This window comes from Schistocerca nitens, chromosome 4 (genome assembly GCF_023898315.1).
Source record: "Schistocerca nitens isolate TAMUIC-IGC-003100 chromosome 4, iqSchNite1.1, whole genome shotgun sequence".
Lineage (NCBI taxonomy): Eukaryota > Metazoa > Arthropoda > Insecta > Orthoptera > Acrididae > Schistocerca > Schistocerca nitens.
The window spans coordinates 20576238-20598376 of NC_064617.1; the positions used below are offsets into that span (position 1 = coordinate 20576238).

General features: G+C 43.0%; 1 protein-coding gene across 1 annotated transcript in view; it reads left to right on the plus strand.

Moving 5' to 3' along the window:
• The window catches only part of LOC126251387 (F-actin-uncapping protein LRRC16A), a 598780-nt gene that overhangs the window by 411458 nt on the left and 165183 nt on the right, over positions 1-22139 (plus strand). Inside the window, exon 15 of the mRNA XM_049951780.1 lies at positions 9421-9536. Within this exon, the coding sequence (XP_049807737.1) occupies positions 9421-9536 (116 nt within the window). The remainder of the gene's footprint in view (positions 1-9420; positions 9537-22139) is intronic.

Below are 22139 nucleotides of genomic sequence, written 5' to 3' on the forward strand. Positions count from 1 at the left end.
CCTACTCTGAATTTTTCTTTTGTTTCCTTTAGTGCTTGCTCAATATACAGATTGAATAACATCGGGGAGAGGCTACAACCCTGTCTCACTCCCTTCCCAACCACTGCTTCCTTTTCATGTCCCTCGACTCTTATAACTGCCATCTGGTTTCTGTACAAATTGTAAATAGCCTTTTGCTCCCTGTATTTTACCCCTGCCACCTTTAGAATTTGAAAGAGAGTATTCCAGTCAACATTGTCAAAAGCTTTCTCTAAGTCTGCAAATGCTAGAAACGTAGGTTTCCCCTTCCTTAATCTTCCCTCCAAGACAAGTCGTAAGGTCAGTATTGCTTCACGTGCTGCGACATCTTTACGGAATCCAAACTGATCTTTCCCGAGGTCTGCTTCTACCAGTTTTTCCATTCGTCTGTAAATAATTCGCGTTAGTATTTTGCAGCTGTGGCTTATTAAACTGATAGTTCGGTAATTTTCACATCTGTCAACACCTGCTTTCTTTGGGATTGGAATTATTATATTCTTCTTGAAGTCTGAGGGTATTTTGCCTGCCTCGTTCATCATGCTCACCAGATGGTAGAGTTTTGTCAGGACTGGCTCTCCCAAGGCCATCAGTAGTTCTAATGGAATGTTGTCTACTCCTGGGGCCTTGTTTCGACTGAGGTAATTCAGTGCTCTGTCAAACTCTTCATGCAGTATCGTATCTCCCATTTCATCTTCATCTACATCCTCTTCCATTTCCAGAATATTGTCCTCAAGTACATCGCCCTTGTATAGACCCTCTATATGCTCCTTCCACCTTTGTGCTTTCCCTTCTTTGCTTAGAACTGGGTTTCCATCTGAGCTCTTGATATTCATACAAGTGGCTCTCTTTTCTCCAAAAGTCTCTTTAATTTTCCTGTCGGCTGTATCTATCTTACCCCTAGTGAGATAAGCCTCTACATCCTTACATTTGTCCTCTAGCCATCCCTGCTTAGCCATTTTGCAGTTCCTGTCGATCTCATTTTTGAGACGTTTCTATTCCGTTTTGCCTGCTTCATTTACTGCGTTTTTGTATTTTCTCCTTTCATCAATTAAATTCAGTATCTCTTCTGTTACCCAACGATTTGTACTAGCCCTCGTCTTGTTACTTACTTGATCCTCTGCTGCCTTCACTATTTCATTCCTCAAAGCTACCCATTCTTCTTCTACTGTATTTCTTTCCCCCATTGCTTTCAATTGTTCCCTTATGCTCTCCCTGAAACTCTGTACAACCTCTGGTTTAGTCAGTTTATCCAGGTCCCATCTCCTTAAATCCCCACCGTTTTGCAATTTCTTCAGTTTTAATCTACAGTTCATAACCAATAGATTGTGGTCAGTCCGCATCTGCCCCTGGAAATGTCCTACAATTTAAAACCTGGTTCCTAAATCTCGTGTCTTACCATTATATAATCTATCTGATACCTTTTAGTATCTCCAGGATTTTTCCATGTATACAACCTTCTTTTATGATTCTTGAACCAAGTGTTAGCTATGATTGAGTTATGCTCTGTGCTAAATTCTACCAGATGGCTTCCTCTTTCATTTCTTAGCCCCAATCCATATTCACCTACTATGCTTCCTTCTCTCCCTTTTCCTACTGTCGAATTCCAGTCACCCATGACTATTAAATTTTTGTCTCCCTTCACTACCTGAATAATTTCTTTTATCTCATCATACATTTCTTCAATTTTTTCGTCATCTGCAGAGCTAGTTGGCATATAAACTTGTGCTACTGTAGTAGGCATGGGCTCCGTGTCTATCTTGTCCACTATAATACGTTCACTATGCTGTTTATAGTAGCTTACCCGCACTCCTATTTTTTTATTCATTATTAAACCTACTCCTGCATAACCCCTATTTGATTTTGTATTTATAACCCTGTAATCACCTGACCAGAAGTCTTGTTCCTCCTGCCACCGAACTTCACTAATTCCCGCTATATCTAACTTTAACCTATCCATTTCCCTTTTTAAATTTTCTAACCTACCTGCCTGATTACGGGATCTGACATTCCACGCTCCGATCTGTAGAATGCCAGTTTTCTTTCTCCCGATTCCCTCAGGATCAGGTATTTAATTCGATTACTTTCCATTTTTTTCGTTTAGCTATTGTTAATGCTTATCTTAATCCTCCTTTCAGCACACTGTCCATTCCATTCAATTGCTCTTCCAAGTCCACTGCTATCTCTGATAGAATTGCAATGTCATCAGCAAGCATCAGATTTTTATTTCTACTCTCTTTACTTTAATTCTTACTCCAAAACTTTCTTTTGTTTCCTTTACTGCTTGCTCAATATACTGATTGAATAACGTTGGGGATAGCCTACAATCCTGTCTCACTCCCTTCTCAACTACTGCTTCCCTTTCATGCCAATCGACTCTTACAACTGCCATCTGGTTTCTGTGCAAATTGTAAATAGCCTTTCACTTCCTGGTCATCCCCGAGGATGGCTTTTACCAGTTTTTCTATTCTTCTGTAAAGGATTGATGTTAGTGACTTATTAAAATAATCACAATGGAATAGTATCTGAAAAACGAGTGTGTTTTGTAAGAAAGGATTGAAGTAAAAATGAGAAGCCATGTCCACCTAAGCTTCGTAACCTCTTAGTTCATCCCTATGAAATCACCAAACCACCTTCCCTACCCTCTGGCTCCTACCGTTGTAACCACCCCCGGTGTAAAACCTGTCCCATGCACCCTCCCACCACCACCTACACCAGTCCTGTAGCCCGGAAGGTGTACACGATCAAAGGCAGAGCCACGTGTGAAAGCACCCACGTGATCTACCAACTGACCTGCCTACACTGTGACGCATTCTATGTGGGAATGACCAGCAACAAACTGTCCATTCGCATGAATGGACACAGCAGACAGTGTTTGTTGGTAATGAGTATCACCCTGTGGCTAAACATGCCTTGGTGCACGGCCGGCACATCTTGGCACAGTGTTACACCGTCCGGGTTATCTGGATACTTCCCACTAACACCAACCTATCCGAACTCCGGAGATGGGAACTTGCTCTTCAATATATCCTCTCTTCCCGTAATCCACCAGGCCTCAATCTCCGCTAATTTCAAGTTGCCGCCACTCATACCTCACTTGTCATTCAACAACATCTTTGCCTCTGTACTTCCGCCTCGACTGACATCTCTGCCCAAACTCTTTGTCTTTAAATATGTCTGCTTGAGAGATGTCTACTTGTGTGTGTATATGTGTGGATGGATATGTGTGTGTGTGCGCGAGTGTATACCCGTCCTTTTTTCCCCCTAAGGTAAGTCTTTCCGCTCCCGGGATTGGAATGACTCCTTACCCTCTCCCTTAAATCCCACATCCTTTCGTCTTTCCCTCTCCTTCCCTCTTTCCTGATGAGGCAACAGTTTGTTGCGAAAGCTTGAATTTCATGTGTATGTTTGTGTTTGTTTGTTTGTGTGTCTATCGACCTGCCAGGGCTTTCGTTTGGTAAGTCACATCATCTTTGTTTTTAGATATTTTTTTCCCACGTGGAATGTTTCCCTCTTTATATTGATATCATTTGGTTGAACCCAACAATTACGTTTGTTATTGTCACTGTTGCATCTCGAAATCTTTCCTGTCTTCTTATTTTCTCTTTCTGTTTTTGCTAGTAGTTTCACTTTGTATTCACCTTCTCCTTTTTACCGTAATCTGCTATACAATTTTATCCCGCCTATATACTCAATAATACGTAACCCACTTCCAAACCATAACCAAAAAAATTTTTTTTGCAGCTTTCAACACTACCGCCGCTATAAAATCCACCATTTCTAGTTCACAAACAGTTCCTTTCACCTTTTAAACAACCATTTCAGCTAGTTCTAATAACTTTTGCTTTATTTCCATTTTCGTTTTTCGCACATCACTGATAATTTTTATCCGCTTCCCACAGGTTTTAACGTCATTATTTCTTCGTCAAACAATAGTTAGCCTCATTTTCATAATCTGCCACCACAAAACCACTCCTTTTAATATATTACACGCAGTTTTTTCGAAATTTTCCCGAATTTCTCCGTCCTTTAACGTGTTTTGGCGGCAACACAACCACCTAACCTTTGTGCACATCGTTGTCTACCAACCCAAATCCAACATAGCCCAGCTGTAACCAACACCTTTTCGCCTTTTTTCACACCAGATCTCCAGTTACTTTCCAGTTCACCTTTATCTCTCCCCATATATTTTTATTTTCATTTCAGCCTCATGTTACACTTTCCACCTTCTAATACCATGTCACCCTCACAACACCCCCACAACAGCCCCATTAAGTTTTATTTACATTCCCTCCGCAAACATGCCTTCGCCCTAGCCAGATTACGCTCCCATATTCTATTTTCTCAGGCTTGTCTGACATTTGGCATTACCCCCAAAGGCCTCACACTTAAAGTTCCCATCTCTGGCTGCAACCCTTCTTTCCATCAGTCCCTATACCAGTTCCAAACTGAACAATCCATTGCCCTCACCCACCTAATCCTTCACCTACACATCAACTCAGCCAATGAACACACCCGTCAACTCCTATCCTTAATAAAAGTCCTTAATCTTTCCTCTCCCACATCCACACCGGCTGTTCAGAGCATCCTCCTACAGGCCAACCGTAAATTAGAACAGCATGCCACCCTCCACCTCAAAAAACTATCCAATCTCCTGGTTTCCCACCTACGGAAAGGCAACTCACTCACCCTTCACAACCTTTCCAGCAAACCTCAACCTCCTCTCATTGCACACAAACCTAGTCTCTCCCATCTACTCAATCTCCCACTTCCAGCTCCACTCCCTTCAAAACCTCAAAATTCCAATCAACACAATCTGGAACCACAACACCCTAATTCAGTAGTTAACCTTTCCTCCAAACCTCTCTCCCAATCCGAAACCTCTGTCCTATCCAAAGGCCTCACCTTCAGCCCCACTCCCAGATTCAACCAAACAGCCCTCGTCAAAGATTTACTGTCCTACACTCGTACTCTCTGCTGGAAATATCACGAAGAAAAATGATCCTAATCCTACTCCTAATGATCCAACTCCCCAAGACACCATCCAAATTGAACCCTGCATGGAACAGTTCCGTCCTCCGTCGCAGCGGGACCCACCTCCTCTTCCTCAAAATCACCCTCTCCAAACCTTCCAGGAATTTCTGACTTCCAGCCTTGCATCTCAATCCTTCTTAAAACACCTTAATCCTACTCCCAACATCACCACTGCTGAAGCCCAGGCCATCCGTGATCTGAAGGCTGACCGATCCATCGTCATTCTTCCGGCGGACAAGGGTTCCACGACCGTGGTACTTGATCGTCGGGAGTATGTGGCTGAGGGACTGCGTCAGCTTTCAGACAACACCACCCATTACATGCAGTCTCCCATCCTTCATCAAAGACACCAACCACTTTCTCGAACGCCTGGAATCCTTACCCAATCTGTTACCCCCGGAAACCATCCTTGTAACCATTGATGCCACTTCCTTATACACAAATATTCCGCACGTCCAGGGCCTCGCTGCGATGGAGCATTTCCTTTCACGCCGATCACCTGCCACCCTACCAAAAACCTCTTTCCTCATCACCTTAGCCAGCTTCATTCTGACCCACAACTTCTTCACTTTTTAAGGCCAGACATACCAACAATTAAAGGGAACAGCCATGGGTACCAGGATGGCCCCCTCGTACGCCAACCTATTCAGGGGTTGCTTAGAGGAAGCCTTCTTGGTTACCCAGGCCTGCCAACCCAAAGATTGGTACAGATTTATTGATGACATCTTCATGATCTGGACTCACAGTGAAGAAGAACTCCAGAATTTCCTCTCCAACCTCAACTCCTTTGGTTCCATCAGATTCACCTGGTCCTACTCCAAATCCCATGCCACTTTCCTTGACGTTGACCTCCACCTGTCCAATGGCCAGCTTCACACGTCCATCCACATCAAACCCACCAACAAACAACAGTACCTCCATTATGACAGCTGCCACCCATTCCACATCAAACGGTCCCTTCCCTACAGCCTAGGTCTTCGTGGCAAACGAATCTGCTCCAGTCCGGAATCCCTGAACCATTACACCAACAACCTGACAACAGCTTTCGCATCCCGCAACTACCCTCCCGACCTGGTACAGAAGCAAATAACCAGAGCCACTTCCTCATCCCCTCAAACCCAGAACCTCCCACAGAAGAACCACAAAAGTGCCCCACTTGTGACAGGATACTTTCCGGGACTGGACCAGACTCTGAATGTGGCTCTCCAGCAGGGATACAACTTCACCAAATCCTGCCCTGAAATGAGATCCATCCTTCATGAAATCCTCCCCACTCCACCAAGAGTGTCTTTCCGCCGTCCACCTAACCTTCGTAACCTGTTAGTTCATCCCTATGAAATCCCCAAACCACCTTCCCTACCCTCGGGCTTTTATCCTTGTAACCGCCCCCGGTGTAAAACCTGTCCCATGCACCCTCCCACCACCACGTACTCCAGTCCTGTAACCCGGAAGGTGTACACGATCAAAGGCAGAGCCACATGTGAAAGTACCCACGTGATTTACCAACTGACCTGCCTACACTGTGATGCATTCTATGTGGGAATGACCAGCAACAAACTGTCCATTCGCATGAATGGACACAGGCAGACAGTGTTTGTTGGTAATGAGGATCACCCTGTGGCTAAGCAATCCTTGGTGCACGGCCAGTACATCTTGGCACAGTGTTACACCGTCCGGGTTATCTGGATACTTCCCACCAACACCAACCTATCCGAACTCCGGAGATGGGAACTTGCTCTTCTATATATCCTCTCTTCCCGTTACCCACCAGGCCTCAATCTCCACTAATTTCAAGTTGCCGACACTCATACCTCTGCACTTCCGCCTCGACTGACATCTCTGCCCAAACTCTTTGTCTTTAAATATGTCTGCTTGTGTCTGTATATGTGTGGATGGATATGTGTGTGTGTGCGAGTGTATACCTGTCCTTTTTTCCCCTAAGGTAAGTCTTTCCGCTCCCGGGATTGGAATGACTCCTTACTCCTCCCTTGAAACCCACATCCTTTCGTCTTTCCCTCTCCTTCCCTCTTTCCTGATGAGGCAACAGTTTGTTGCGAAAGCTTGAATTCTGTGTGTATGTTTGTGTTTGTTTGTGTGTCTGTCGACCTGCCAGCACTTTCATTTGGTAAGTCACATCATCTTTTGTTTTTAGATATATTTTTCCTACGTGGAATGTTTCCCTCTATTATAACCATATCATTAATTTGAACCCAACAATTACGTTTGTTATTGTCGCTGTTGCATTTCGAAATCTTTCCTGTCGTCTTATTTTCTCTTTATTTTCTCTTCCTGTTTTTACCAGTAGTCTCACTTTGTATTCACCTTCCCCTTTTTACCGTAATCTACTATACAATTTTATCCCGCCTATATATACTCAATAATGCGTAACCCACTTCCAAACCATAAGGTATATGTGTGGATGGATATGTGTGTGTGTGCGAGTATACCTGTCCTTTTTTCCCCCTAAGGTAAGTCTTTCCGCTCCCGGGATTGGAATGACTCCTTACCCTCTCCCTTAAAACCCACATCCTTTCGTCTTTCCCTCTACTTCCCACTTTCCTGATGAGGCAACAGTTTGTTGCGAAAGCTTGAATTCTGTGTGTATGTTTGTGTTTGTTTGTGTGTCTGTCGACCTGCCAGCACTTTCATTTGGTAAGTCACATCATCTTTGTTTTTAGATATATTTTTCCTACGTGGAATGTTTCCCTCTATTATAACCTATATATATATATATATATAAATTAATAGAGGGAAACATTCCACAAACATTCCACAAACATTCCACATGGGAAAAATATATCTAAAAACAAAGATGATGTGACTTACCGAACGAAAGCTCTGGCAGGTCGATAGACACACAAACAAACACACACACACAAAATTCAAGCTTTCGCAACAAACTGTTGCCTCATCAGGAAAGAGGGGAAGGAGAGGGAAAGACGAAAGGATGTGGGTTTTAAGGGAGAGGGTAAGGAGTCATTCCAATCCCGGGAGCGGAAAGACTTACCTTAGGGGGAAAAAGGACAGGTATACACTCGCGCGCGCGCGCGCACACACACACACACACACACACACATATCCATCCACACATATACAGACACAAGCAGACATTTTTAAATATGTCTGCTTGTGTCTGTATATGTTGTGGATGGATATGTGTGTGTGTGTGTGTGTGTGTGTGTGTGTGTGTGTGTGTGTGTGTGCGTGCGTGCGTGCGTGCGTGCGCGAGTGTATACCTGTCCTTTTTCCCCCTTAGGTAAGTCTTTCCGCTCCCGGGATTGGAATGACTCCTTACCCTCTCTCTTAAAACTCATGTCCTTTCGTCTTTCCCTCTCCTTCCCCTCTTTCCTGATGAGGCAACAGTTTCTTGCGAAAGCTTGAATTTTGTGTGTGTGTTTGTGTTTGTTTGAGTGTCTATCGATCTGCCAGCGCTTTCGTTCGGTAAGTCACATCATCTTTGTTTATATATATATATATATATATATATATATATATATATATATATATATATATATATATATATAAACAGAGGGAAACATTCCACGTGGAAAAATATATCTAAAAAGAAAGATGATGAGACTTATCAAACAAAAGCGCTGGCAGGTCGATAGACACACAAACAAACACAAATATACACACAAAATTCAAGCTTTCGCAACAAACTGTTGCCTCATCAGGAAAGAGGGGAAGGAGAGGGAAAGACGAAAGGATGTGGGTTTTAAGGGAGAGGATAAGGAGTCATTCCAATCCCGGGAGCGGAAAGACTTACCTTAGCGGGAAAAAAGGACAGGTATACACTCGCACACACACACATATCCATCCACACATACAGACACAAGCAGACATATTTAAAGAGCGAGGAAAGGATAGTCTTCCAGTGAAAGAGTGTAAGGGAGGGAGTGTATGCGGTGGTGTTCCAACAAATAGAGAGATGAGCAAAGGAAGCACAGTTGAGCTGTGTAATGCATATGGTTGTGTTTAAAAATTTACTTAGCTTTTTGGTTTGGATGCAGCATAACCATGTTACCTGCAACTTATTTGGATGGAAGTTACAAATGATGATGTAGCGTGACACACAGAATATCTTGAAGATGTTTCTTACTCTGGTTGGATTGTAGTCATTGGGTTACTGTAATTATGGCTGCTACATGTAATTGAATAATCAAAGACATAGTTCCCTCTCTTTTCTCCTTTGTATCTTATCTCCTACACAATTCTTTCCATGGTACATGTTGGCCTCATTAGAGCTTTGGGTGCCTGATAAGAAGTATCTGATTTGTATTTCCTGAATGAAAGGAAATCAATACTAATATTTCATTATATACATATGTAAGTTTCTATTTGTTCATTCATGAGTGAAATTGGTTTCAGGAAGAAGATTGTGTTCTTCAGTCGTTATGCATACCAGATTCCAAACTGAAGTCGGATCTCTACAATTTGATTAATGCATTGGGGAGTAATCAGTGCTTGCAGATGATAGACATCAGGTACTCTCTCTCTCCTTTCTTCTTGTTTCTAAATTAGATTGACTAAAGGATATGAAGTCTACAATTGTTTAAAACTCTGTTTATGTCTTTTGCAGCTACAATTTTTGTGTAGTCAGACATCTTGTATTTTGTGATGTGTAATTTTTGCACTGAATGCGCATGAATGGACACAGGCAGACAGTGTTTGTTGGTAATGAGGATCATGCCTTGGTGCACGGCCAGCACATCTTGGCACAGTGTTACACCATCCGGGTTATCTGGATACTTCCCACTAACACCAACCTATCCGAACTCTGGAGATGGGATCTTGCTCTTCAATATATCCTCTCTTCCCGTTATCCACCAGGCCTCATTCTCTACTAATTTCAAGTTGCCGCCACTCACACCTCACCTGTCATTCAACAACATCTTTGCCTCTGCACTTCCGCCTCGACTGACATCTCTGCCCAAACTCTTTGCCTTTGAATATGTCTGCTTGTGTCCGTATATGTGTGGATGGATATGTGTGTGTGTGTGTGTGTGTGTGTGTGTGCGCGAGTGTATGCCCGTCCTTTTTTCCCCCTAAGGTAAGTCTTTCCGCTCCCGGGATTGGAATGACTCCTTACCCTCTCCCTTAAAACCCATATCCTTTCGTCTTTCCCTCTCCTTCCCTCTTTCCTGACGAAGCAACTGTTGGTTGCGAAAGCTAGAATTTTGTGTGTATGTTTGTGTGTGTATCGACCTGCCAGCGCTTTCGTTTGGTAAGTCACATCATCTTTGTTTATATATATATACATACACCACCACCACCATCTGCTACTGCAGTACTGTCATAGGCATTTCCTACCTCATAAAAACCGAGCGGGGTGGTGCAGTGGTTAGACACTGGACTCGCATTCGGGAGGACGACGGTTCAATCCCGCGTCCGGCCATCCTGATTTAGGTTTTCCGTGATTTCCCTAAATCACTCCAGGCAAATGCCGCGATGGTTCCTCTGAAAGGGCACAGCCGACTTCCTTCCCCATCCTTCCCTAATCCGATGAGACCGATGACCACGCTGTCTGGTCTCCTTCCCCAAACCAACCAACCAACCAACTACCTCATAAAAGTCGGGGTTACTTATGAATGCAGCTGTATAATATATCACCTATGTTGCAGTTAATGTGCAGCATTTTATGTGGGCATGACAAATAGCCAACTGTCTTTTTGGATGAATAGCCACTGCAAAATTTACCATCCAGTTGCCGAACATGCTGCACGTCACAACACAAATGTTTTGAACAGCTGTTTCACTGCACAAGCCATTTGGATACTGGCTTCCAGCACTAATTTCTCTGAAATATGCAAGAGGGAACCTCTCTCCAGCACATCGTGCGGTCTCGCATTCCTCCTCACCTAAACCTCCCCACTAGGTGCTCGCCTTGCTTTGGCAGGTTCGTGCTCGGCTACCATGGGGCCCCAGCCTTTGCAACCTCTTTTTCCCTTCCATGCTGCATGTACATTCTCTTACGATTCTTGCCCCCCCCCTCCCCCCCCCCCCCCACCACCACCACCTGACTGTATCAACTGCAATGGCGACCATGCAGCCTCCTTCCAAGACTGTGTCCCATATATCTCAATGAGCATGCCGTTCAAAAGATCCAGGGGAAGGGAAAAGTGCTTTACCCTGTCGCTTGCAAGTTGTTGGCTAGTCGGAAACCTTGCGTTCCACCATCTGGTACTTACAGAACTGTTCTTGCTCCATGAAGAATGTGGCCACACAGACATGCGACCTCAAATTCAGCACTGCGATTGTATAATCACTCAGTGTAATGGTAACATCCCTGTTTCCTCCATCCTCCAGCTGTGCAACAAGTCATCAGACTTTTGTCTCACGGGGCAAAGTCCTCTGCTACACAACCAGCAGGCCGGAAAGGACAGAAGAAATACTCCTGCGTAGACTTTTTACGTCCCTCCAGCCAACAAACATGTGCGTCTTCCTCTGCCAACCGTAAAGGCTCCAAGAAATCAAACAAAGGCAAACGGTCTTCTTCGCTGACTTGGAGATCCCCTTCAACATTGTCGTCAAATGATAGCCTCACCTGGCCGACCTCCGTGTCACCAGTGTGCATGACCAACCGTTTTTCTGCCCAGGACTTAGTGGACCGACAGAGGGAGAATGCTGATGCCTCTGTAGATCTCGTGGAGCAGGATTCTCCAGCCTCTGCGCCCTGTAGTACAGGGTCTTTGAAGACTAGTGCTCGGCAGCCTCAAAGGTGACACCCCTTAATCTTTTCCTCTTCCCCTTTCCCCATCGTGACTCTCCTCCAATGGAAGATTCGTGGCCTTAGATCCAACAAAGAGGAATTACGGCTGCTCTTGGAATCACAGCATCCACTTGTTCTCTGCCTCCAGGAAACAAAATTGCGTCTTCACAACTGCTTTGAACTCTCGCATTTTTTTCCAGTCTGCTTTGACCTTCCCCCCGTTTATGGCATTTTATCTCGTGGGGGAGTCATGCCACTCATCTGGGATGATGATCATAGTCAAACCATCTCAATGAACACCTGGCTCCAAACCATTGCTGTCCAGATTTTCCTTCCTCACTTCACTGTTTTTTGTACTGTTTACTGTCATTCGGTGTCAGCAGGGCAGACCTCCTCCAGCTTATTGGACAACTCCTTCACCCCTTTCTGTTGCTTGGTAACTTTAATGCACACCATCCTCTTTGGAGTTCTCCCAGAAACTGTCTGAGCATTATCCTCTTGGGTGACCGTGTCAGTCAATTTATTCTTGTTTGTCTTCACCTGGGAGAACCCATGTTCCTATCAGAATCCACCCACACCTATTCCCATTTACATCTATCCTTCCACACTGCCCAGCTTGCCTGTCATCTTGTGTGGTCCATCCTATGTGACAAGTACTCGAGCGACCATTCCCCATGTGCTATCCATTTGGTTACCCCTATCCCACCTACATGCGTGCACAAGTGGTTGCTTCCTAAGGCCAACTGAGGGCTTTACTCCTCCCTGCCAACCTTCAACAAACTTTTCCCCAGTTGTGATGAACTAGTAGAATAACTTACAAACATTGTCCTTACCGCTGCAGAACGTTTCATTCCTGGCACTTCATCTTTACTGCTCTGTGACCTGATCCCTTGATGGACTGAGGTGTGGCATGACGTGATTCGCGTGCAAGGCAATGCTCTCTGTGTTTTTAACCATCTTCCTTAGACGGCGAACTGCATTCAGTATAAACAGCTGCCTGCGCTGTGTCATCGTGTTCTTCGGGATAGCAAAAAGCTAATTTAATTTCATCTGCTAGTTATTTCAACAGATCCACTCCCTTTTCCATCATGTGGCCCAACTGCCGACAGCTCTCTGGGACCAAGGGCATTCCCCAATTTCTGGCCTGACCATAGCAGATGATGTCATAGTGGACCCTATTGCTATCTTCAACACCTTGGGCTGCAATTTTGTGGAAATTTCAGGCTCCATCCACTCCATTGGAACTGAGTGGAGGATGCTTGGGCAATACCCCTTTCTTCTCACAATCATGAGTACTACGATGCCGCCTTAACTGTGAGGGAGCACCTCATCCCGATCCTCCGCCGTAGTGCTGGACAATTTTCACATTCAGGTATGCAGAACCTTTCTCTTGCAGGCAAGCATGTTCTCATTCACACATACAATCACATCTGGGCAGAGGGCAAGTTTCCCAGACGCTTAGGTGAAGCCATTGCCATACCCATACCCAAGACCAGAAAGGACAAACACCTTCTTTCTAGCTACCGTCCCATTTCTCTTACCAGCTGTGTTTCCATGTTGATGGATTCATGCTCGGCTGGTACAGTGGCTCAAGTCTTGGAATTTACTAACCACTGCACAGTGTGGATTTACTGTGTGCCATTCTGCAGTTGTCTATCTCGTCATTTTGTCCAACCACATCATAAATGGTTTTCTGTAGATATACCAGACTGTGGTTGCGTTTTTTGATTTGGAGAATGTCTCTGATGCCTGCTGAAGTACCGGTATCCTCCATATTCTCTACATGTTAGGCTTCCAAGGCCACATGCCGTATTTTCTTCTTCAGGAATTTTTAAAAGACCGAGTTTTGAAAGTCTGTGTGGGTTCTGCCTAGTCAGACACCTTTATCAAGGAAAACGGTGTGCCTCAGGGTTCCATGCTGTGCGCCATCCTCTTTGCTATTGCCTTTAACCCTATTATGGCCAGTTTCCTGCCGTGCATCTCCAGCTGCCTTTTTATTGATGATTTTGCAATCTATTACGGTTCTCCATGGATTTGTCTCCTTGAGTGGCGTCTTCAGCATTGCCTTGATCCTCTTTAGTTGTGGAGCATCAAGAACGGCTTTCTCTTTTTCACTGATGAAACTGTTTTTGTGAATTTCTGGCTTTGTAATGGGTTTCTGCCACTGTCGTTATATCTTGAGCTTGTTGCTCTTCCATTCATTGAAACTACAAAATTCCTGGGGCTCATGCTTGATAGGAAACTTTCTTGGTTTTCCCATGTGTCTTACCTGGCCACCTGCTGTAGGTGGTCTGTCAGTGTTCTACGTGGCCTCAGCGGTACTTCCTGGGGAGCAGATCAGACCACCCTCCTTCATTTGTTCTAGTCCCTTGTCCATTCTACACTAGGCTACGGGTGTTTTGTTACTCATATGCATATCTGTCCATCTTATGCCATCTCAATACAATCCACCATCATGGCATCTGTTTGGTCTGTGGTGTCTTTTACACTAGCTGGGTTGAGAGTTTGTATGCAGAAGCTGCCGAACTAACGCTGTCATACAGCCATGATTTTCTCCTCGGCAGATACACGTGCTGTTTGTCTGCCGTGCTTAGCCACCCATCCTGTGCCTCCTCCTTCAGTGACTCCTTTGATCGCGAGTATGGAGCGTGTCCCTCTTCTCTGCTACCTCGTATCTCGGCCTGCTAGATCTTCCATTCTCTCAAATGATCTCTGTGTAGCCGTCTGTGAGCAGGTGGTGTAACTTTGGTGTCACCACCTGTCTAGGGAATTAAACCTCTCCAAGCGGCTTGGCCAACCTCCTCTTGGCCCTCTTGCTGCGAGGAGATAATTTTACCTAGGTTGTGTATTGGCCACTGTCTTTCTAGCCATCGCCATTTGTTAAGTGGTGATCCCCCACCACTTTTTGCTCATTGTCCTCAACCTTTGATGGTTCTCCATTTCCTGACAGACTGCCCTGTTTTTAACCACTTACATTCTCATTTATATTTGCTGTCTGATTTATTGCCCATTTTAGCAAACTATGTGCCAGTGTGTTTTACATTTTATTCATCATAACAATGTGGCAAAGGACGTTTAGTCTTTAGTTCAGGACCTCTGTTGTCTCTATGGCATATTTTATGGGGCTTTCTCCAAGTCCTTGTTTGTAGCTGTCTTTCCTTCCATCGATTGGGCTTAATATGTAGTCGTTTTTAACTGCTTTTTCGTCTCTGTGTTGTAAGGTTCAGACATGGGTGCTATGACCTTAGTAGTTTTGCACTCTAAAACAAAGCAAAAAGTAAAACAAGACAATCACCTAAACCTCTGCTAACCTTTTTCCCAGTGCCTCACATTACCTTTTCCATTCTATATCTTTTCCGCACCACTCCTTCGCTCTCCACTTTGTCAGCTGCATACTCGTACCACTCTCCCTGCCCCAATGCAGGCACTGACTCTTACCTCTCCCTCTGTCTCTCTCTCCTCTTCCCCATTGTTCCTTAGTTTCCCCCTCCCTCCCTCCTTCCTATATGTCGTATCCTCTGAATTCCTATCTTCTTGTTGTTGAGATGCTCAGTCATCTGTTGATAGACCTGTCTCATACTATCATGCAAATCCTTGCTCACATTGTGCGTCCTTCCTTATACCACACCCCTCCCCCCACCCCACCTCCATGTGCCCAGGCAACTTCTCTCAACAATTGCTAACAAGCAGTCGGTCTTGCCTCAGTTATGTAGACTTGGTTGTCTGTGTGGTTTTATGTGAAAGAGGAGCAGTTTGAAAGCTAGTTTGAATACTGTTTTCTGTTGCTTGTTTGTATGTACCAAGTCACAGAGCTATAGGTAAGTGGTTGTGTTTCCTTTATTGTAACTGTTGTTCCACCCAGGAATTTCCACTGTTGTTATAAAGTAAATAGTGAGTTGTTTGTCACATATGCTGGGTCATTCAAAAGTGTTTTCTTTTCTTCTTGGTTTTCTAATGTATGATGATTTTCTTGCAAAGTCGAAGGTGTCTTTTACAATGTATTCTGATTATTTTCATGTTCTTCTCTGGAGGCTGGCTTGTGGTTATGCTTCCTGTGATAATCTGCAAATGTGGAATGGTTTGCCCCTTACTCTGTGCTTTCACGTGTTCTTTGTATCTTGACATTGAATTTTGTACCTTTCTTGCCCCCACGTACCTACTATCACAAGTGTTACTTTGTAATCAATATATACTTGTGTTTTAGTATAAATCTATGTCTATTCTCAGTTTTGTAGTGTATTTTTAATGGAATTATGTGTTTTGTAGGCTGTGTTCATATCTTAATTTTTGAAAATATTGCTAATTTTGCGTGAGAGTTTGTATGTTGTCGTGTACCATCTTGTGTTTTCCTGACTAGTGCATGTGGTTGTTATGGTATTGAGTGTGCATGATTGCATTGGATCCGTTTTGTTGCTTGTAGCTTTGTGTTGAATGTCTACATCTACATCTATACTCCGCAAGCCACGTGACGGTGTGTGGCGGAGGGTAACTTTAGTCTCGTATTCTTCGTGGAAAGAGAGATTGTCGGTATGCCTCTGTGTGGACTCTGATCTCTCTGATTTTATCCTCATGGTCTCTTCGCGAGATATATGAAGGAGGGATCAATAGACTGCTTGACTCCTCGGTGAAGGTATGTTCTCAGAACTCCAACAAAAGCCCATACCGAGCCACTGAGCATCTCTCTTGCAGAGTCTTCCACTGGAGTCTATCTATCATCTCTGTAACGCTTTCGCGGTTACAAAATGATCCTGTAACAAAGCGTGCTTCTCTCTGTTGGATCTTCTCTACCTTTTCTATCAACCCTATCTGGTACGAACCCCACACCGGTGAGCAGCATTCAAGCAGTGGGCAAACAAGTGTACTGTAACCTACTTCCTTTGTTTTCGGACTGCATTACCTTAGGATTCTTCCATTGAATCTCAGTCTGGCATCTGTTTTACCGACGATTAATTTTATATGGTCATTCCATTTTAGATCACTCCTAATGCCTACTACCAGACAATTTATGGAATTAACTGCTTCCAGTTGCTGACCTGCTATATTGTAGCTTAATGATAAAGGATCTTTCTTTCTGTGTATTTGCAGCACATTACACTTGTCTGCATCGAGATTCAATTGCCATTCCCTGCACCATGCGTCAATTCATTGCAGATCCTCCTGCATTTCAGTACAATTTTCCATTGTTTTTTCTTTTAATCTTGTGGTTTACCTTGGTGACTATGTTACTGTTGTATCCACAGTAGAGTAACATCCCAAGAGATGATCGTCAGAATAATTCCGGACCATTCCTTTCCCCTCGCTCTTGCATGATCCCCTCCAACTAACTTTTAAACCAAAAACAAATCATCTTTGGACATATAACTTTTTACCCACTCCTTGACAGCTATTAGGTCATCATTCAACTTTCTATAACCGACTTCATGACTAACCACAATCACACACTACCAAACATAATTTTAAAAAAAGTCTTAGCTGTCACAACTACATGAAAACTCAAAATTGAGCGATCAGTGTTAAAAAAAGAAGCTTTGTGGGATTTTTGACATTGTTTGTTCTGCAAAAGAGAATCGAATCTGGAGTAAAACTGGTTGGTTTTAGCCTCAAATCACTATGTACATTCATTATATTCCCGTACTTATTTTTTAAAAAAACTGAAGCTGTCTCACATGGATAGGTGGTTGAAAAGCCCATTTGATCTCTTGGTGCAATTTTGACAATTGCTGGATACTTCTGCCAAATACTTTTCCAGAACTGGACCAATGGTGGTGTTTTAAAAAATGATTTTAGATTCTGGTCACATGATAGTTCAGTTAGCAAGTCTTCTTCACTTCATTACTTTTTCCATTTCCTTAGGGAACCTACTCAAAAGGGATTTCTGATCCATTGGATTTTGCTCTCAATTTTAGGGAAGTAGTTCCTAAAAGAAACATGAAAAGGCTTAGATACTGCTCTAGTTAGTTGATTTGTCATTCATATGAATGCAGAATAAAATGTATAATCACAGTATAAGACAAGTTATTGAAATAAATTATTATTAGTTAAAAATTTTTTTTTCAAAAATTAATTGTTTTAGATAAAGTTACTGTCTAAAGAAAATTAGTGTTTACAATTCGGCCTCCTAAAAATTTTGCACAAAATTTTGGGAAAATATGTACCTTTAAATTCACGATGCTGGAGGTCAAAGATTGAGGTGTTCTTTATGGTTGTAGCTGTTGATGTGTATCAACTCTGATTTTGTTGGTTCCCAGAAAATCATGTAAGACTGGAAATACGTCGAAGAACTCTTGTTTCACTTTTTGAGTCCATTGCAGAAGTTTCATTGTCAGTCCATTGCAGAAGTTTCATTGTCATTGCTTCTTTGTCTTGTGCAAAAAACTGATGAATGTCCTTGGACAACTGACAAGGGGAGGTCACCAATCGGGACACGCCAATTTCGCCCAAATTGCGTGTGTAGAAGGAGGTGGGTCTCCACATCACATGCCTTAAATATTTCGCCTGAGTGGGCCTTAGGAAAAGAGAAAATGCTCTCAAAAGTTTTTCCAGTAGCACTATATACCTTACTCAGCACTCCGTTCGTCATTAATGGTGCAACGTGTTGGTCAAGCGCATTGCTTACGAAACAGGCGACCTGGGATCAATCCCAGGTGCTTCCTGATTATTTTTTTTTTGTTTTTTCCCATGTTTATTTTACTTCGTTTCTTCAAATTGTTCAACTATTTACCATAGAAATTAAACACATTCAAGCAGTATATTTTTATAATTAGGCAAAAGTGTTAATGAAAATAAAGTTTCCAAAGATTCTTGTGATTACGTGCACTACTTTTTATTTATTATCACAGTAGAAGGTTTGCAGTTTTTATGGTGACATCTATCATAGAAACATGTGAAACATATGTATGTTTCACACCAGGCACATTTTATGAAGGCATTGTTTGAGTAGTTACATTTTGCCAAAACATGCGTCATTGGAAAGGACATTTCATTCAAGTTTTGAAACGACAGTTTTTCCGATATCAGTTTGGGTGCTAACCAAGTGTACTGGATCATAGGGGTGAACACAGGAGCACTGAATTGATGCTGCATGATCGAATGTATTTAATTGCATCTTCTCTTGATGATATTTTTTGCTGTTGTTGGAGCAATTCAGGGGTACTTTATAGTCTTTTAATTAGAATTTTGACTTGGCGATAGAAATATACATCACACGGTTGAACCAGTGGTGTGCATTTTGGTGGAATGACCCTCATGGTACTCATTGCCTTTGCCTAGCTCATTCGTAAATGTCTCATCATACAATGTTGAATCTGTTTGGCTGCTCCAAGAATCCACCAACAGAAGAAATTTATTGTCTGCGATGTGTGGCTTCAGTGTTGTTTTCAAGAATGTTGCATAAAGCTCTTTTGTTAGTTTCCCTGACATGGAACAAGTAACGACAACATTTTCGTGCTCCTCTTCTAATTTTTTGACAGTGGTGGCAACCCAAGGACCTAATTTATTTGCAGGCTCTTGGAAACATAAAACTTTCCCTGAAGTGGTTAAACTATACTGTGCTGTGTAAGAGTGGGTGGTCTTCAATAGATTGAGATTCTTCACCATAACAGTCTTTGCACCTTTGACATCCAGAGACCTGTTGTACATTGACTCATACTGGCATATGATCTGGTCGGTGTTAATTATATAGTCGATGTTGAAATGTGGCATTAAACGTCTCATCTGCATATGAAACTTCTCTGCTGCTGCCACTGTTTCGTCCAAAGTTGCGACGTCATTTTTGCTGACGAATTTCATGATTTTTCGCTGCCTTATCAAATATTTTTTCTTGAAGGATTTTGCCCAAGTATTAGAAGCATGGAAGTGAAAATTCTCTGACAAATACGGAAATGCAGTGGTCATTGCCCATTGCTGTAGGTTTCTGGTTGTCACCTGTTCATAGCAGCGTCGTGCCTCTTGAATTTTTTCCCATATTTCCATGTCAATTAAGGACAATTATTTAAGTCTGGTGCCACCTTGGTGTACTTCTATCCTCCAAATTTTAAGATAATCCCGTTTCTTCAGGATTGGGAATCTAGACTTAAATGTTGCAAATTTCCATTTCGGATAAGTGTCACCAAATTCCAGGACTTTCGTCTTGTCAGCCAATGTTGCTGATGTATGTGAGGAACTCGAGGAGGAATCTTCAGGAGTATACAGGAGTATAATCCTCATCTGTACTTGAAGAAGTCGCCTGTGACAGATAAAAAGAGACTGCATATGATAAACGTGTGTGTGTGTGTGTGTGTGTGTGTGTGTGTGTGTGTGTGTGTGTGTGTGTGTGTGTGTGTGTGAGAGAGAGAGAGAGAGAGAGAGAGAGAGAGAGATCTGTTCCATGTACCTCTTCATAAATATTTTCTTCATCGTCCTCTGTGCATAGTATCAGATCTTCGTCGTACTCTATGAAATGCATATTCATAACGTCAATAACTGCCTCTGCAATTGCTTCACCTATGTATATTACTGTTGGACTGAAGGACACAGGTGGTTTGTCAGTGATCATCCATTTTTCTTTATAAATTGAAAAAGCGTAGGAAAGAACACTGGTGAAGTTTGCCTTGAAATCTTCCATCAAACATTTAGAGATTATCAGTCGCTTTTTGTGGAGTTGCCATGCGACCTGACACGTTCCACATCATTATGAAGTGTAGTATTCATGATCTATGGAACAATTACCAATCTAACGATACTCACAGCTCCACGAATCGTTGCGAACTGACTATAGAAGCACAGTCTAATACATACAGTCGCGACACTCACTGGTGGGAAATCCATTACCGTCAGATAGCTGACGTGACGCTTGTGATTCCAGTGATCAGCTACGGTAACGTCTGTTAGTGTCATATACATAATAAGAATAATATGTTATTTTCTAACCTTTTTGTATGTCATTTACGATATGATTGTTTTATATTTGAGTCGAGAGCTTGAATGTATTTAAATTTTATGGTAAATAGTTGAACAATCTGAAGAAACGAAGTAAAATAACAATGAGGAAAAAAACAGAAAAAAAATTAGGAAGCACCCGGGATTGATCTCAGGTCGCCTGTTTCGTAAGCAACATGCCTGACCATTACCCTATGCTGTTAACAATGAACAGAGCGCTGATTAAAGTATATAGCGGTATCGGAAAAACTTTAAAGATCATTTCTCCTTTCCTAAGGCCCACTCAGGCGGAATATTTAAGAATGTGATGTGAAGACCCATCTCCTTCTACACAGGCAATTTGGGCGAAATCGGCGTGTTGCGATTGGCGAGCTCCCCTTGTGAGTTATGAACACTTAGGGCACCAAAAATATCCAACAAAGATACCAATTGTGTCAACTAGTCTACATTGGTCACACAGTCTAAGAAGGAATTTAAGAGTTTCTCATCAAAATCTCCATTCACAAGAAAAATCCTGAGTTTGTAGTGGAGTTCGGAAAAGCTTGACATAGGGTTTCCACAGGTTCTGGAAATAAGGGAATTTCAAATCTGTCAGGGAAACCAGGGAAATTTGGAAAAAAAATGGAAAAAATCTCTTTTTTTACTCAGTAGATAAAATGGTTTGTTTACTGAGGTGTCATGCATCGTCACTGGCTGCGTGCAGCTAAGTACGTTCATCGCTTCTGTACTCCCTCATTACTACTGCTTCTCCCCTCCCTAGTGCTCCCCTCAGCTTGCAGTCAGTGCTACCGCTAGCATTGCAACTGTTAATGAGAGCCAGAGAGGCATGAGGAGTGGTTTGTTTGGAACTGATTCTTAGAGACTGTAGATACAGTGGCCGGAGACAGTGGTCATGTGTGCATGAGTTGTGTCTGAGTGATTGTGTGAATGTGTTTGTGCTCTTGTTTTCTGGCAAAAGCTATGGCTGAAAATTTAGTTGTGAGAGTGTGATTGTCTCTGCAGCTTAGCAGTCATCTTTACAATGAGTTGCTATCGTCCTTGTTATGATTGATTCTCAAAGTATTTGAACAAGTTATCTGTTTAGTGTATTGATCACCTTGGTCTCATTTCATCAACATGCTGTCTGTGGCTCACGAATAGCTGTCCACACCAGTTGATTTCTGCGATGGCCCAAACCGGCAGGCCGTTTCTGCGGGTATCTGCAATGGATTGGGACTGCCGATCTGAAGCCATTTGGTTCCCCTAATGTGAAGTCCCTGCCCACTGGATCGGGTCTCGTGGATCTGCCCACAGGGTGGGTCTGTTTGTGCCTGGTGTAATGCAGCAGATTTTCACAGTTTATCTGTGGACCCAGGACAATTGTGCTCCTCAACAGGTCAGAGGCTGTGGGCGACAGATTTCAGGCATTGCAACTGTCTCACCGCAAGTACTTCGTACATTGTGGTGCTTCATAGACTTTTAT